The sequence below is a fragment of the Podarcis liolepis genome (assembly GCF_965112155.1).
Source record: "Podarcis liolepis genome assembly, chromosome: 6".
NCBI classification, from domain to species: domain Eukaryota; kingdom Metazoa; phylum Chordata; class Lepidosauria; order Squamata; family Lacertidae; genus Podarcis; species Podarcis liolepis.
The window spans coordinates 47687681-47706210 of NC_139559.1; the positions used below are offsets into that span (position 1 = coordinate 47687681).

The 18530-nt window shown below is 42.1% G+C and overlaps 1 protein-coding gene and 1 long non-coding RNA gene across 3 annotated transcripts in view; one reads left to right on the forward strand and one right to left on the reverse strand.

Moving 5' to 3' along the window:
- The window catches only part of CACNA1S (calcium voltage-gated channel subunit alpha1 S), a 62866-nt gene extending 46122 nt beyond the window's left edge, over window positions 1-16744 (forward strand). For both annotated transcript variants that reach the window (XM_083509366.1, XM_083509367.1), the window contains 9 exons: window positions 417-519; window positions 1476-1577; window positions 2118-2242; window positions 3721-3849; window positions 4809-5017; window positions 7057-7124; window positions 7703-7806; window positions 14412-14537; window positions 16086-16744. In XM_083509366.1, coding sequence (XP_083365492.1) covers window positions 417-519; window positions 1476-1577; window positions 2118-2242; window positions 3721-3849; window positions 4809-5017; window positions 7057-7124; window positions 7703-7806; window positions 14412-14537; window positions 16086-16250 — 1131 coding nt within the window. In that variant the 3' untranslated portion in view covers window positions 16251-16744. The remainder of the gene's footprint in view (window positions 1-416; window positions 520-1475; window positions 1578-2117; window positions 2243-3720; window positions 3850-4808; window positions 5018-7056; window positions 7125-7702; window positions 7807-14411; window positions 14538-16085) is intronic.
- The window catches only part of LOC310709587, a 479424-nt gene that overhangs the window by 356522 nt on the left and 104372 nt on the right, over window positions 1-18530 (reverse strand). The gene's annotated exons all lie outside the window — the stretch shown is intronic.

Sequence of the window (18530 nt, forward strand, 5' to 3'; positions counted from 1 at the left end):
TGTTCCAAGTGTGTTTGTTTGTGAATGTATTTTTTTTAAAATCATATTTATTCAAGTTTCCAAAATACAAAAAGTAAAAATACAAAAAAAAGAAAAAAAGAAAAAAAATTTGAAACCTTACTTTCATTACCAACTTTCTGGGACTCCCCCATCCCCCTCCCTACCGTATTCCCCTTTCGTTAATTTGGTTCTACAAGCTCTCACTCCCAATTTAAAACTTAATTTGTTTGTTTGTGAATGTAAATGATACCTTCAGTGCTATTTTTCTGGAAATTGGTGCCAGAACTCACCATGAACCCTTGTTCTCATATAATGACAATGGCGCCCACCTGGGAGGTGCCAGAAGTGAGTTTCAGCACGCTCTGCCTGAAAAAAACCTGGGATATATTGTCTCTGACATGGTGTGTGTTTTGCAGCGCTTGGTGAGCATGAATATGCCCCTGAATAGTGACGGCACAGTCACTTTCAATGCAACACTCTTTGCTCTGGTGAGAACGGCTCTCAAGATCAAGACAGAAGGTGAGAGATGAAATGTATCAATAGCTGCATCCATTCCTGAATAACTCCTCTGCACTCTCCCACAGCTGCCATTATTCATCTCACAAGTTCTGAAGAACATTAGTCACCTTATATGTCAGCAGAAGCTCTGCTGACCTCAAAATCCATTACTGCGTGATTACATAGGCCCAGCAGATGATGCCATAAATCAACAGTAACTAATGCCTTTCTGGTGCATTTAATCACAAGACCTCCAAGAGTCAGGTCTTCATCTGTTTTAAATTAGCATAAGTAGTTTCATCGTGGAGCCGTGCCAACTCCATGCCGCTTCTGGAGTTTTAAGGAGCCTAAGCTTTATCAAAGGCAAATATTAATATTACCTACGTTAGCACAATAATATTAACAACAACAATATGTGCTATAGTTGTTGTTCTGTAGCCAGCCTTATCTGGTCTGGAGACATCTCAAAGCAGCTAAAAATATTCAGTGCAATGCAACAGCAGCCCCCCAAAAGAGCAGCAGAAACAACTTTTCTTTAACAAATCTGGACAGCAAGCCAACAATAAAGCTAATGTTTGATTTAAAAGGATCTTACACAAGTACCAGGCTGTACGGTAGTATGTCAGGAAGTGGGGGAGATGATGAGATTTTATTGTAAGAGATGCTAATGAATTAATTAAGAGAACATTGATTAATTGGGCATGAGTACTTGTTGTCTGAGGGAAGATAATGAGGAGGATAGGATAGACCATTGTGGCTGACTTATTGGTAATGTTTTGTTCAATGCCATGCATGGATGCTTTGCATGAAGAAAACACCTGGTTCAATCAGTTGGCACCTTCAATTAAAAAGTGTCTCGTGTAGGAAACTGGGAAAGATATCTGCATGAGATGTAGGTATATTGTCGATTCTGCTGGATAAGACAGACCAATGATCCGATGCAGTAAGTTTCATATAAGCGGTTGGTGCTTTTGCAGGTAACTTTGAACAAGCCAATGAAGAGTTAAGGATGATTATTAAAAAAATATGGAAGAGAACCAGCATGAAGCTCCTGGATCAAGTCATTCCACCAATTGGAGGCAAGTCCTTAATTTCTTTATTTAAATGCCATTTGACCTTAACAAAAACTCTAAGCCAGCCTTTCTCAACTTGTGGGTCCCCAGATGTTGTTGAACTTCAACTCCCATCACCCCTAGCTAGCAAAGCCAGAGCTCAGGGATGATGGGAGTTGTAGTCCAACAACATCTGGGGACCCACCGATTGAGAACCGCTGTGAGTGGTTTACAAGAAATATCAGAATTATCAGTAGAAATTGTTTAAAACAATAAATTAAAAACATTTTTTAAAAAACAATTAAAATCAGCTGTAATCTAAAAAGAAATTAAAACATGTTAACTTCTGTGTGCCTGGATAGGCTTACCAAAACAAATATGTTTAAAGGAAGCACTGCATAGAATGCAACTATTTCATATATATATTTATCTCCAACCCTCTTTCTGCAGCTTGCATTTCACAAATCTCCTTTGTGTGTTCTCAAGCAGCCTGGCATATGCATACAAGTTGGCTGGGTTCTTTTGCTGAGCAAACTTAATGTCTACTTGTGCCTACTCCTCCTCCAGATGATGAGGTGACCGTGGGCAAGTTCTACGCTACCTTCCTCATCCAGGAGCACTTCAGAAAATTCATGAAGCGCCAGGAAGAGTATTACGGATACCGGCCCAAGAAGAATGCTGTTGAAATCCAGGTAAGTGAGAGTTGGGACACACCTGACCCAGCAGAGTAGAAAGATTTCCAGCCCATAATGGAGTGAAAGAAGAGAGGGAAATGGAGGTGCTTTGGGTTCTCTCATATGCAGCAGATTCCAGGTACTGTGATGCAGTTGTTTGCAGTTTTCATGGCCCTATTTTGGGATTCTCTAAAGAGCTGGCATTTTAAACAAAATAATCTCTTTGCAAATATTCCCACGAAATTATTATCCCTTTCCCCCCATCTTCTCCCACAAAATGCTTATGGACAAATCTTTCTTGAATTTTTCATGCTTTGGGTTTCCTCTGGAATTGCTGCTCTTGGTTCATTCAATTTACAGGGGGCATTTGAATGACATTTGGTGTTTACAGGCAGGGGCTGGATATTGCAAATGGGTTATCCACATACCTTGTAACTGGCCTTTGTGATTTATTAGATTTTCCCTGGAAAAAGGAAATTCAGATTCAATGGTGGGTGGAGGAAAGACAATATGGTCTGGCATTTTGATACCAACAACATTGTGTGGACCCAGTTAAAAAAAAAAAGAGCCATGCATGAGGAGCTGTCCTACAATAAACACCCAACTGGGAGCACCCAGTAAAGTCCATCCTGTAATCAACGTCCATCTGGACACTTCCATTGCCATCAAATGTTTCTGTGTGCTTTCCCCATGCTTCTTTTCAGTTTCAGGAAATCCATTTTTGTTTTTGGAAAGAATTGGACAATAGCACAGTATCTGCATATGTAGATTGCCTTAGTTTTAGAGTTCCTCTGGGCAACTTGTTTATTGAGCATCCATCCTGATTTTCTTGCACAAAGCTTACGCAGAGGTTAGATGATATCTGGCCTTTATTGTGCATTAGTTCTGATTTGTTTATGGGGTGGTTGTACGGCAATGAGCTTTCTAGCATTTGAAGAAGCGTGGTTTTGATGTGTGTGGAAATTAACTGGGTGTCTAAGCCAATGCTTTCTGTTAGCACTTTTCCAGTCAACGCCATTTAGCAGCATGCTTTTTTTCCTCTCTCTGATTATTTAAATTTGCCCTTTTCAGTCTAGGTTTTTTTGGCGGGGGGAGTCATCACACAGTAATGTTTAAAATTTTAAGGGTGTTATAGCACATTTTAAAAGAACTTTTTCAAAAGATCAACATGCCACTATAATGCTGTGCTCAGGTGAATTTTCACTCCCCCCCCCCCCGCCAGCTATACCACACCCACTTGTGTGATGCAGCTTAACTGAGTGTTCCCCCTGTCAACATAAGCACTGGTTTATATACAGTACTTTGTGATGCTGGCAAGTTCATATCTGTGCATGACTAGGGATATATACTGTAAGAGCCTGACCTCCAAGTTAATTTCATGGGAAGGAAAGTCATCAAGACTTAGGAGAAAGTGATTTGGGTCACACCTTAACTTCCTGTTCTCTGGCATGAATGGTCCTTGCCAATGATAATCATTTCTGTGCTGTTTCAATGAGGCTGGCCTGAGGACCATTGAAGAGGAAGCAGCTCCTGAGATCAAAAGAGCAATCTCTGGGGATCTGACGGCAGAGGAGGAACTTGAGAGAGCCATGGTTGAGGCAGCAATGGAGGAGGGCATCTATAGGGTGAGTATGAGCACAGATATAAAGTTTGCTTAATGGGCATCCAATATATCCTTTAACCCTCAACTGAAAGCTTCAGCAATAACACACTTGCAGTGCTCCCCTCACAGAATGAGTCCATTCCCCACTCCATTTGTCTCCCCATGAAGTTATCATTCATCATTCAGTTTTGTTTCCTTGGTTGAATGTTAAAGAGCAGAAGCACCTGTGCTATTTTGTTTTCTGTTTGTTTGATTGACTAAACTTGTGTTAGTGGTCTTTTATATTCTTACAGAATACTCGTTGTAATGGTGGGTGGAGGAGATAAAGCAGAAGTGGAATTCTAACCTAAGAGGAAGTTGAGACCCCCACAGATTATGCGAGACACCCAACACATTTACCTCAAATTGTGGCTCCTTGTCAGCCATCATTCAATGTTAAGCACCCCAAGTTGAATTAAAGAAACATACAACAAATAAAGCCGAGGCATCCTGAAGCTCTCTGTGGTGTGTCTATTTATATACCAAACATTCTGAGCAAAATAAAATGTGCACACACATTTCTACTATTTTTGGTTAACACAAGTAAAATATTAAATATGGAGAACCCCAAGATAATAATAACTAGGTAAGTTGAGTCCACCCTTTAAAATAATTAGGTCAGGCTTCCTCAACCTCAGCCCTCCAGATGTTTTTGGCCTACAACTCCCATGATCCCTAGCTAGCAGGACCAGGGGTTGGGGATGATGGGAATTGTTGTCTCAAAACATCTGGAGGGCCGAGGTTGAGGAAGCCTGAATTAGGTAGTTGTAAACATGGTAGTTTAAAACACTATTAATATAATGTTTGGTTTGCCCCTAAATATAATTTGTGCTTTTTAACTAACTAGATCTTGTTCCCTCCATCCCCCAGCTGGAACACAAAGGGCTTAAGAAAGACCAAAATAACAACCTCCTCTCTTTTCTCCCCTGCCCTTGAATGCAGAGGACAGGGGGGTTGTTTGGCCAGGTTGACACCTTCATGGAACCAAGCAGCCCGCTACCACCTCATATGGCTAGCCAGAGACCTCTACAATTCACTGAGATGGGAAGCGAAGATTTGGATTCCCCCGTCTTCCTTGACGACTTCCCACCAGGAGGCGGTGGCAATGTGAACAACAGCAACAGCAATGCCAACAACAATGCAACAACGGGGTAAAGCCCAAGAAACCAAGAGCATAACAAGCTGAGAGAGCAGCATTCCTTTCAGAGGGCTGATTCTGGCATGAGATTGGACCACTAAAGATTGGATTTTGCACAGTTTCTGAGCCCTGATATAACATGATAGGGCTAGAATTGTCCTAAAGCTTTTATTTAAAAGTTTTTCATTGATTGTTGAGTGGGGGAATTGGGGTGGGCAAATTGGGGAAGAAAATGAATTAGTATTCAGGAGTTATAAAAAAAACTGGAGAAAGAGTGACTTACCAGTAAAGGCGGAGGTGACAACCCTAAAAAAAACCACAACCCACTTTCTTTCATTTTAAATAAATTTTTCCAACTGATTGAAGCAGCCAAGAACTGCTGCAAGCAGTAGCTAGCTAGGCGACCACGTTCTCTCACAATGTTCCTGATGCATATTTTGGGGAAAGATGGCAGCAGTAGGGGATACCATCAGTCCCTCGCCCCAAGTTATAATACATATGGAGCAACACTAAGTTATGAGGTAACATCGTTCGAAATGAAGCATTATGGGAGAACATGCTGGCCCAGCTTGCTGTGGCCTGGTAAATTTATGCAAGAGGAAATGGGAGGTGGTATGTTTCCGAATACCAGTTTCTGGAAACCACAGGAGGGGGAAGTGCTGTTGAATTTGAGTCCTACTTGCATGCTTCCCATAGGCATCTGGTTGGCCACTGTGAGAACAGAGAACATGGGTCATTGTCCTGTTCCAGCAGGCTGTTCTTATATTCTTGTGACATAAGGGTTCTTAAAAAAAAATGCACCATTACCTCTGCCTTTACTGGTAACCCCACCTTTGTTAAAAAATGAAAAAATAAACTTTCTCTACCCTGGGAATGTTATCAAAGTGCCTTCTATTAACCACCATAAGGGACACCACCCAACACCTTCTTGTCACCAAAATCCCACCCAAAAAATAGAAGTCATATTGATCACTTCTGAAAGGTGCTGAGCTTTAGCTTTCTTGGCAAGAGCATTCCAGAAGTGATGGGCACCCATGAGAATGCCCTTCTGTATGCCCTCGCAGTGGTAACTTAGTGCATGGATGTTAAACCTTAGAAATGCTTTGGGATATACAGGTGGCAATAGGTTGCGCCCAACTTTTTGAAAGCTTCAAATGGTGGATAGGGGATAGAGAGCATGTATGGTATGTTTTCAATTCTTTCTGTGAAGAGAAAGTAGCATTCTGTACTGAGTGAAACTTTTAAACCATCATAAAGAGAAGCCTCTTTGAGGATTGCATCACATATATATATTTAGCTGTGGTACGCACACACACACACACACACACACACACAGGCTGGATCTAGACACATCAAAGAAGCATTTCAGTTAAATGCATTGTAAATTTAAGCAGAGAAAACAGGTAGAGAAAAACGGGACTCCACAGCACCATCTGGTACAGTATGTTATATTGCATATACAACACATATAAATCGCTTTTTCTTTACTAATCTAGCTGAGTCCAGAGAGAGAAGGAAAAGATTGGAAAATGGAAAAGAAAGTGCTGGAGAGCTATGGTCTGGTCAATAACTCTGGGTTGTTGTTTTTGATGTAAAATCATAGTCTTCTGGGTCACCCTAAGGTAAAGGGACCCCTGACCATTAGGTCCTGACCATTAGGTCCAGTCGTGACCGACTCTGGGGTTGGGGCGCTCATCTCACTTTATTGGCCAAGGAAGCCGGCGTACAGCTTCCGGGTCATGTGACCAGCATGACTAAGCCGCTTCTGGCAAACCAGAGCAGCATGCGGAAACGCCGTTTACCTTCCCACCTATTTATCTACTTGCACTTTGACGTGCTTTTGAACTGCTAGGTTGGCAGGAGCAGGGACCAAGCAACGGGAGCTCACCCTGTTGTGGGGATTCAAACCATGACCTTCTGATCAGCAAGTCCTAGGCTCTGTGGTTTAACCCACAGCGCCACCCACGTCCCTTGGGTCACCCTAAAGAGTACTAATAGTTGTTTGGGACAGGGTATTTTCTTGGAACTTACTATCAGTGCTTTGCTCCATAGGGTGATGTATGAGAATGAACTAGTGAGAGAGAGGATGCTACCGTCATCTCATCGGCTACCTGACCTAGGTGAGTTCTTGCTAGGGCTAGAATTGTCCTAAAGCTTTTCTTCAAAAGTTTTTCATTGATTGCTGGGGGGGGGGGGGAATTGGAGTGGGCAAGTTGGGGAAGAAAATGAATTAGTATTCAGGAGTTTCCAAGGCCAGTCTAATCTCATAATCCCTATACAGTGGTACCTCGGGTTACATACGCTTCAGGTTACATATGCTTCAGATGACAGACTCCGCTAACCCAGAAATAGTACCGGTACCTCGGGTTAAGAACTTTGCTTCAGGATGAGAACAGAAATTGTGCTCCGGCAGGGCGGCGGCAGTAGGAGGCCCCATTAGCTAAAGTGGTGCTTCAGGTTAAGAACAGTTTCAGGTTAAGAATGGACCTTCAGTACAAATTAAGTACTTAACCCAAGGTACCACTGTATGCCTATACTCAGGTTAGTGTGGGAGGAGGTTAACTGCTGATCTGACAAAGGAGACTGTGTAATGAAAGCGTTTGCAACTGGCATGGGTCTAGTCAAAATATCACCTTTTAAGACTTGGAAAATGTAATTATCTCTGATTCCTTTTGTCTCTTTTCCCTCTCCCCTCTAGCCAGCAAGTGCTCTATTCAGCCTAAAAACCGTAAACAAAAAATGAGCAAGGTGCCAGCTCATGGTGTCCAGAGCCAATCAGAACAACAGTTTTCCATCCAGCAGGTAAATGTCACATTGCTTCACTTTAGGCATGCTAAAGAGACCACAACCCTGTGCTTTCAGTGTTCCCCATACAACATCAGATACAAAAGACAGGATGTGTACATATATGGGCTACGGTCCCATTAGAATGATTGAGCATTGTTCAAGTTTGCTTTTCCACAATCAGCTGAAAGCAGAATTAATATGATTCCACACGACACTTAATATAGTGCCATATTACCCAGCAGTGGCCTTCCCCCATAGCCAAAATCCTTCTGTAAAGTTTGTTTGCATTTAAGCCTCACTCAGCAAAAGTCATTTTCAGCTTCTGAAATAACCACCCTGTTGCTCATTAATTTCAGCTTCAGTTCCCTTGGAGGAGGGTTTTATTTATTTATCCCATTAGTATGTTTTGTTTTCAATTGTCTATCACTGTGTGTGTGTATGCCTTTTTTGGTATTATAATAATAAGGTGCTAATACTCAAGCCTTGATAAAAGTGGTACAAAATGGCTGCCACGGGGAGCAGAAATAGAGGTGACTGTACTCCATACAATAAGTACCATCTCTCTCTCTCTCTCTCTCTCTCTCTCTCTCTCTCTCTCTCTCACACACACACACACACACACACACACACACACACACACAGAAAGTTCATTACATGAACATGAAAAAAAGTAAAATAATGGGAGGAAATCAGTAATTTAAGCCTTCTCATATGAGAACAGAAACTGACAATAAAGGGAAATTCAGAGGCACTGTTCTGTGGATTGATGAATGTCAGCCACACTCAACAGGAAACAATAAAAGGATAGAACCACTGAGGAAGAAACTTAATTGAAGGACATTAGCTTTGAAAACATTCAGTAGTGGTTTGCCTATTCACAGTGGACAGGCTGACTCAGCAATTGCATTTGCAGTTTTTTAAAAAATTGCCACAGATCAGTTCTGACAAAATGCCGGAGGGCAACACAGGGAAAATGGAACTCAATATATCTGCAATGTCATCTAGACTACTCAAGGAAATTGGGTCTTGCATCCCCTCTTAAACATCCACACAGGTGGATAGTGCCTGACGGATGCACCCACTTGCAGTAAACGCAATTCATTTGATGTTGAGGTTGTGCCAGACCATCTCCATTAGAGGATAAGCACTTTTGTCTATCTCCTCTTCCAATATCAGATGAAACTCAAAGGAGGGGGGGAGCATCATGGCATATCCAACTATCCAAGCCATATTTTATGCACACACCTGGCAACGTTATATGAACAGTATTTTAAACACGTGGAAAGGAAAGATGGCGTCGTCGTTAGTAGTAGCGTCGACTTGAACTCCGCATCAGTTGATGCTGTTTTTATTATTTTTATCAGTTTCTACTAGCTTTTTTATCAGTTTTTATTAGCTTTTATCAGCCTCAGTTCTTTATTTTTGTTAGTTGGCAGCTATTAATTTACAAAGCTTAGGTCAAGGGCCTGAGTTACAGAAAGTCTAGAAAGCCCTAATTAGCTCCAGCCCAGCAGGAGTGGAGATTAGACGCCCTATCGTGGGTAGACGCCGAGCTTCCTGATTTACAGCAGAAGCTGCTCTGATTTACAGCGGCTCTATCCCTGGAAAATGACTAGGAAAAAGAAACGACCGGCCTCATCTCCAGAAGGGAGCCCACAGAAGAGAAAGCAGAGCAAAATGGATGATTTTGTAAAAGCACAGAACTCAGAACCTACCACACCAAACAGAACTCATTCCCAGGTAGGTGGGGATGCTTTATTGGGCGGAGATCGCCCAGGGGAGAATGCTGAGATGAGCGCTCATGAATTATCCCATGAACTACCATCTGAGGGGGCACCGCTCTATGCAGAAATACTCGCGGACCACTGTCTGCTGACTGCAAGAACAGTGGAGGAAATTAACATCAAATTACAAAAGGTAACGTCTCTCCTGGCGGAGTTGGTGCTCCTGACAGCCAAAAATAGCCAACTCAGTACTAAAGAGACCGACCATAGCGTTGCCCTCCCTCTAGACCATCATGTACAGGGGTGCAACCGGCCCAGACTTGATAACCAAGAGACTACAAATACTAAAAACAACAAAAGCGAAAGTAGGGACCTGATCCTACAAAGTACTCAAGTAGCTCTGGACATATATCCTTTTAATGGTATCCTGCCTTACTGGAAATCAATCGACAGTGTGAAGAGAAACTTTAAGCTTTTACTAAATATCCATTGCAACACTCTGATCGCGATAAACTTGCTTTGCACGGACCCCCAGCACACTAGACTCACGCTGACATTTTCTGACTCAGCTACCCCTAAAATGCTATTGAAATATAGGGCCATTTTACAGGACTATAATATTGTTTTGAGGCGTGTTTTTAAAGACACAGAACGAAAACAACTACTGCCAAACTTGTCATATAGCCGGACCAACTCCAAGCAATCAGCACCCTCTCTGCCGAAGGGCTTTCGCCACAGGGCCATGATTCATTCGGAAGGGCCGTCAAAGATGAATATGTGCGGTGAACCCAGCTGCAACACTCACTTGGAGAGGAAAACATCAGACCAAAAAGGTCAAACACACAAAGAACGCCAGCCCAAGCTAGATAATTCAAAGATAGGACTCTCCATTACGCCTTTGGCAGATCCAGAATTTCACCACCCTCTATCCCAACTGGAATCTGATCAGCCAATGCCAAGTGACGACCCTCCCAAGGGAAATGGGACACATAGAAAGCCAGAGACAGATTTAATTATCTTTGACGAAGACCCCCCGATGGCACCAGCAATCCAAATAACACCGTCGATGCCAGGAAATCGGGAAAATGCTGCAAATCAACCCCGAGAACAACAACACCGTGCATACCCTAAGAACGGTTGCATCATTACCGAACCAGTGGGAGAGCTGATAACAATTTCCCCACCACAATGAAGCCAAGCCAGTTATGGAACGAGCAGCTTTAACATTATCTCATGGAACATAGCAGGTTGGGCTAACAAACTTGGGGACGAGCCATTTCGTGATTATATAATGGGTTTTGACATAATAATGCTGCAGGAAACTTGGGCAACTGATAACATAGCTCTTGACGGTTACGACGTCTATGAAATCAAGGCCTCTAAACCGCTTGGAAGGGGACGACCGAGGGGGGGCCTAGTAACTCTGGTTTCCACTCAATTGACGTCACAAGTTATTGAGTGCTCAGTTTTCGAGCAGCTGGCACTGGGGATCACCTTGCATATGGAATCCAAGAGTATTATTTTTGTTTCAGTGTATATTCCACCATATACAGTGCAAACACAGATAGAGAGCACGTGGCGTAAAATCCATAGTTTCCTTTATTCCCTACAAATTAGGTACCCTGGCTCACCATTTTACCTAATGGGAGATATGAATGCCAGAATAGGCTCAAATGATGATAGCCTGGAAATAAAATTCCCAATATTAAGAGATCTAAAGGAAAATAGCGCCCTCTTGCTAAACCCACCCCCACGCAGACATTCGAAAGATTGCCAAATCAACTATGCTGGATTCTGCCTGGCTTTTTTACAAATAAGTCTGGATCTGATCATTGCTAATGGGGCATTCCCCGGGGACAGAGAAGGCGAGTACACATTCATAAATTCAAATGGGGCCAGCACAGTAGACTACTGTCTCACTAACAGACAGGCCTTCGAATCAATTAAAAAATTCACAATAGATAATAGGACTGAAAGTGACCACTTACCTCTTATCATCTCCATTACCGGCCAAAATTCAATTCAGCACTCTCACATAGAACATGAGGACATAGACAAAGCAAATGATCCAGCATTGCGTAGGAAAAAATGGACACCTGAGATAGCAATTGCAGTTGAGAACAGATTGAATTCACAAACTGCATTTAAGTTAAGATCAATTATAATAAACAATTTATCAATAGACTCCTCCCTGACAGCCTACGAAAATCTCATTGAGTCCTTGCAGGATGTGGTCTCGGTTAACATAAACTCAGCCGGCAAGCCACGCACTGCGAAAGGGCGCAGTTGGTTTGACCAAGAGTGCCACACAAAGAAGGAAGCCCTAAGGAACGCCTATTTGGCCTATAGAAACGCTGGATTAAGCTACTTACCTCAATCTTATTTCAAAATCAAAAAAGAGTACAAAGCCCTTTTGGCCTCAAAAAAAAGGCAGTCCGAACAAAATTCCTGGTCCCTGCTATTGAATGCCTCACTAAACAATGAAACTAAACTCTTTTGGCAACTGGTCTCCGACTCAATGAGAAATAGCTCCTCAGCCCCCAGCTGTGTCATTCCAGCTCAGGTTTGGGAGAACCACTTCAGAAATATATTTATGGAAAGTCCAAACCTCCCTTCCAGTTCACAGGAGGATGACAGGGTACAATTGTCACTGCTCCCTAATTGGAGGCCGGTAACTGTGGAGGAAGTCCATACATTAATTGGCAAGCTGAAGAGCGGAAAGGCTCCGGGGAAAGACTTTATCCCAGCTGAGGTGATTACATCAAACCAGCACTGGTGGGCCCCGCTTCTGGCAGCACTCTTTACGGTAGTAAATAACTCTGGTAAGGTACCATATAGCTGGAAACATGCTATAGTAGTCCCAATCTTTAAGAGAGGCCACCCAAATGTACCTTCCAATTATAGGCCTATTAGCCTGCTCTCAATAATTGGGAAACTATATGCCCATTTCCTCAGTAGCAAATTGACAACTTTTCTAAATGAACATAATATACTATCTGAAGCCCAGGCAGCTTTCCGTGAGAATCATTCAACAACAGACCACTGTCTAATGCTGTCCTTCCTAGCTGAGAAGTATACCAGACACCTACAGGGTAAACTCTTCGTGGCCTTTATGGACCTGAAATCAGCATTTGACTCCATCCCCAGATCCCAGCTATGGTCCAAATTGAGTCTGATCTTGCAGGACAAACGACTTCTCTTTCTTATAAAAGCCCTGTACAATGGAACCAAACTGCAGGTCCGATGCGGTCGACAGGGACAGCTATCGAACAGCATCGAGATGACTAGGGGGGTGAGACAGGGTTGTATTTTGGCCCCCACATTGTTCTGCCTATTCCTAAATGACCTAGAAGAGAACTTAATGGACCCAGATGGACACATTCCAAAAATAGGAATGAGAAGGACCCCTTTGTTGTTGTATGCTGATGACGCAGCCATCATCTCGCGTTCCAGGCCGGGCTTAAATTATCTGTTGAGGAAATTTTCTGATTACTGTTCTGGAAATGGTTTATCCATTAATTATGAAAAATCTAAAATCTTAGTCTTCGAAAGAAGATTCTCCCAGTCTAAATGGGTGCTGGATGGCCATAACCTCGAACAGGTAAAATACTTCAGCTACCTAGGGCTCACATTCCATCATACAAGATCTTGGAAGCACCATTGGCAAACCTCCCTTCAAAAGGCGGAGATTACAAAGCTAGCCATACATAAATTCTTCTTCACAAAGGGCGGCAAATATGTTCCAGCAGCCTTAAGGGTTTTCAACGCAAAGCCCGTTTCCCAACTCCTGTATGCAGCAAATGTCTGGCATAATGGGGACCTGCCAAAGCTAGATGGCTTTCAGGCAAAATTTATACAATCTCTGCTGCAGGTACCTAACTGCGTCCCCAACTCCGTACTTCTGTTGGAAGCTGGTGAATGCCCAATTTCAGCTAGAGCATGGTGGGCTGCCCTAAGACATTGGCTCAGGATTTCAGTGTTCAATCTAGGGAAGGGTCTGTACCAACATATCACCAATGAGGAATTTGTCAGCAAATGGCAGAAAACCATGGCTAAAAAAGCCACCTCTATTGGTCTGTCTCCCCCCCAACTGTATTACCTGGGCTATGAAGGCGCCCAAAAGGCTTTAAAGCAAAGATTATGGGACAATGCACACAGTGACTTGCGATCTCGGTCACACGCAGTCTGTAGTCCACTGGCAGCAGGAGTTCAATATGGGTATGTCTTTGAGTTAACACCTTACATCAAAAACCTGACAGTACCTAACTATCGAAGCCTTTTCACCAAGGCCAGACTGAATGTCTTCCCCTCTGCAGTGCTGGATGGTAGGTTGAGAGGAGTTCCCTACCAGGACAGACTTTGCTCGTGTGCTCAAGACATCGAGTCCATAAATCATATTTTGTTACATTGTGCGAAGTATGAGCAGGCCAGGGCTGAACTGATACTACCCTTGCTGGTGCCTTTCCCGGGAAAGTCAGAGGCTCACTATGTCAGGTTCCTACTGGAAGACCGGACAAAAGCTAGAACTTTGGCAGTGGCAAAGTTTTTATCGGTGGTTGAAAGAACAAATGAGCCCTATATTCCAAACAAAGTGCTTGATTAACCTGGGGGTAGGCTGTATGAATTCTGTATTGATTTGTAATGTTTTGTTGGTCTCTGGACCGTAATAAAGATTGTTTGTTTGTTTAATTCTTAAAATATAGGCAGGAATCATTTTATCCCCACTGTAGATATGTCCATCTGCAAATTGTGCCTCAGGATCAATGGGGATAGCAATCTTAATAAGGAAGGTCACTGGGGCAGGGGCAGGGCCTGCTGCACTCTGGGTAATAAAGAGGCTGGTGGTTGATGCCACTCAGATCTATTTGGTCTTGTTTCCATGCAATTTTCCCCAAGGCATCCATTGGCTCACAACAGGAGTCCAATGATGGTGAAGGGTCACCATCTACAAGCAGCAATGAAGGATATGCACTAAGGAGTATGGAAACCTCTACCCCTGCCTCCATTCAGCTCATCCAAGAGGTACAGCTGTTGTTGTTTTTCTAAAAATATTTTATTTATGATTTTCAGTTTTATACATTTCAATAATCTTACAATCCTTTTAACATTTCAAAACTTGTCTTCCTTCCTCCTCTTTCTGCAGTTCCTTAAATTTATTTTTAATATTTTCTGCATATCCAAATTAACTTAATTTGCTCATTTATTCATCTACTTTAAATATAAAGTAGAACTTATAAAACTGCAGGTTATTACAATAATCCTGCCAATGTTCTTATCTGTTTACAGTTTGTTTGTAAATATTCAATAAACCCTTTCCATTCTTTTATTAAAAGTCTGTTATCTTGATTTATTATTCTTCCGGTAAGTTTTGTCATTTCTGCATATCCCATAAGTTTTGGTATCCATTCTTCTTTTTCTGGGACTTCTTCTTTTCATTTTTGGGCAAGTAACATTCTTGCTGTTGTAGTCACAAACATGAATAAATTTCTTTACAGTTTGGGTAGTTCTGTCCCTATAATTCCCAAAAGAAAAGCTTCTGGGTTTTTTATTCATGCTATTTTAAACATCCTTTTCAATTCATTATATATCATTTCCCAGTAAGCTTTAACCTTACTACAAGACCACCACATATGATAAAAATAACCTTCTTTTGACATTTCCAATACTTATTTGATTTGGATTTATACATTTTTGCCAATTTCTTGGTGTTAGGTAACATCAATACATCATTTTCATATACAGTGGTACCTCGCAAGACGAATGCCTCGCAAGACAAAAAACTCGCTAGACGAAAGGTTTTTCCGTTTTCGATTTGCCTCGCAAGACGAATTTCCCTACGGGCTTGCTTCGCAAGACGAAAACGTCTCGCGACTTTGTTTCCTTTGTCTAAAAACAAAGACATGTTTTGTTTATAAAGTTAATTTATTTTCCCTTCAATTTTTGAACTGCTCTTTACAGTATGTGTGACTTTAAAGAGCAGTTAATAAACTGTTGTTGTACCAAATTTGGCTTTGTTTGGACTTTTTTTGACCATAGGAACGCATTAATTGATTTTCAATGCATTCCTATGGGATTTCGTGATTCGCAAGACGAAAAATTCGCTAGACGACAAAACTTGCGGAACGAATTAATTTCATCTTGCGGGGCACCACTGTAATTTTCTCTTAGACCATAACATGCTGTAAATTTTATAACCATGTTCCACAATCGTTCCCATGGTTCCATATCGATATTATGACCAATATCTATTGCCCAATGTATCATTGCGGGAAGTACAGCTGTGGGCATCACACACAAGTTCATTGGAAGTGGTTGGGGTTTGAGACAGGGTCAAGGGAAGGGACAAAATGGGATGTTGAAGAAGGGAAATAGGGATGTCAGAGAATTCAGTCCTAAATGGGAAATGGGAGTGAAAAATCACCACAATTAGCATGGATCCGTACAGAACAGAACTGACACATTTCTTTAGTCTTGGAATAACTGTGTTATTTTCTGCATTGTTTTTGGTATTTCTCTTTCACTGAAATGCATTGACATTAATTGCATGGGCTTCCATTTCTTCTCCCACAGGCTCTGAATTCTGGAGGACTTGAATCCCTGGCTAAAGACTATTCGTTCCTGAAACTGGCAAGAAATGAGATGGCTGGTGCCTTCCAGGTGGAGGTGACTGAGGTGGAGGAGATTGCAGTTGCTTTGTTGAAGAGAAGGGAAACCGACTCAAATACATCTCTGTAAAAGGCTCATTGCATGGCCATTCCAAATTCCAGACTGTGAGATCTTGCCCCCAGCCTTATCTCTTTTTTCCCCAGCAGGGCTGCTATAAAGTGCTACCCGTTTGTCTGCTTCCGGGTGGTTACCATGAAAGCACTGCATTACTTGCTCATAGCAATCCCTGACTGGTTGCCATCGGCAGCATAACAGGCTAATGGAAAAGATGGCAGAGGGAAACCTATTTTCCTTGGCTATCAAAGGAGGAGTTTTTTTTAGAAATAGAACTCCCCAGGTGTTTCTCCCAGCAGGGTCTCCTTGCTCTCATGAGATCGACAGCATACAAGCTAGATGATAGATCACCAAATATTCCCAATATTTAATATCAAAGATCCCTCCTACCTAGCGAATTTATTTCCTCTTGGAAACATCTTGAAAAGTGCCCTTTGATTACATTGTTTTGAACAGAAAGTAAAAATGATGAAAAGCTAGCACTTTTAATAAACTGAAAGAACCAGGAATGATTATTTTTATTTATTTGAAATAGTTACACCTCACTTTAAAATAACAAAAACTTTCTGGGCCAACTTACAAACAGGTAAAAGCAATAAAAACACAGCAATAGAATGAAAGCATTAAAATCTAAACACTGTTCCACACTCTCTCACATAGCTACACCTCAAAAATAGGATTGAAGGGTTTTGTTGCTGAATTTTGCAGAGTCTCTGAATTATCTAGCTGGCTGCTAACAGATATTGGAAGATTTGAGTGTGTATTCATTTAGAATTCTAGCCCACATTATTCCTAGGTTCATAGTGCTTTACACTAATAATTGCACATCAGCATGTTTAATTAAATCACACAAACAATCGCTAGTTTGGGCTAGGGATTTGGCAAGTCAAGAATACTGAAAGACTGACTCTTAGAAAAGTTATAGAGTTCTGATTCACACTGTCTTTAAACATATATTGCTCTCAAACTTACCTTACCAGTTGTCCTGGTCTTTGAATTAGAATTCCATAATTATATGTATAAGGAATTTTGTTGTTGGCAGCCCCCAAGATTGCCTCCCTGTGTGTTTCTGGAGTTGATTAATGGATGAAATAATGAAGAGGGACCAGCAACATTCAAAAGGGGAAGAAACAATCCTTCAGGGCACAATGAGTTTCAGAAATTTTCATCTGCAAAATGTTGACTTAGTCATGCCTCTACTGCCGCAAGGACTAAATTCCTAGAACCACAGTGACAGCCATACAAAGATGAAAATCTGAAGAGCTGGACAACAAATCTGAACAAATCTGAAAGTGTATGATGCAATCCTGAGCTGCAAAGTATCACTGACTATGGTTCTATCTTCAAAGACAGTATGAGTCAGAACCAGACAGCTTCTCTAGAGCCTAGTGCTACCAGATATAAATGAAATAACAGAAGTAAACAAAACCCACAGCCTCAGACGTGGCCATCTCAAGGTCATCCAGTGATCTTCAAGGCTATGGGAGGATTTGAACATGAGTTATATTCTTGAGTTATAGTCTACCCACTGCACTTAGCTTAGCTCCTCAGTCCACATGGGGTGTGTGAAAACTTTGAGGAAGGGTATCTTACCCAGTGCTCTTTTCTATGACTTTATAATGCAGCCATAACCTCTTTTTTTGCCTGCTATCCTGTGCCTTTAACAGCAGCTTGATCTACAGACATTAGTAGGGGATAATGTTTATCTCTATGATATGAAAAGGCTTGCTTGCCGATTGCTGCAGATTGAGCTATAAAAGTCAGAGAAGCAGGCTCTTTCCCCCCCTTGTCAGTTGGTTCTACTCCTATAAAAGCTCCTGGGGTGGAGTGGAGAGAGAAGCAGCTAAATTCTATTACCACTTTTGCAGACAACAAAAGCTGCCGTAGCTCCTCGTTGCTGCTCCTGCCTGGTGTGCCTCTTATGCCACGACGCCCCACCTCCTAATATATCCTGCGTTTTAAAGCCCAACACAATCTCAGCAGCCAGCTCCTTCCACACAACTGGCTTCATCTCAACGCTAATAGATATTAAAATACGGAGGAATTATGCATCCCCGGGGAGGTGCTGAATCAATAGAGCCTGGCCGCTCTCAGGGCCTTTATTTGTTAAGTCAAAAAAATGGGGAATGGATAAAGGGCTGCTGGGAAGCAGAATGCACAGCCAAGCCATTGTGAATATTGAGCTGGAGAGGGTTCTCTCTAGGGTGCTTAAAGAAAATCCTCTTCCCTCTGGAGGCAAACTCTGCTATAGCCAGCCAGGGATCCTGAACCACCCTGGAGCAGTGAGTACTAGTT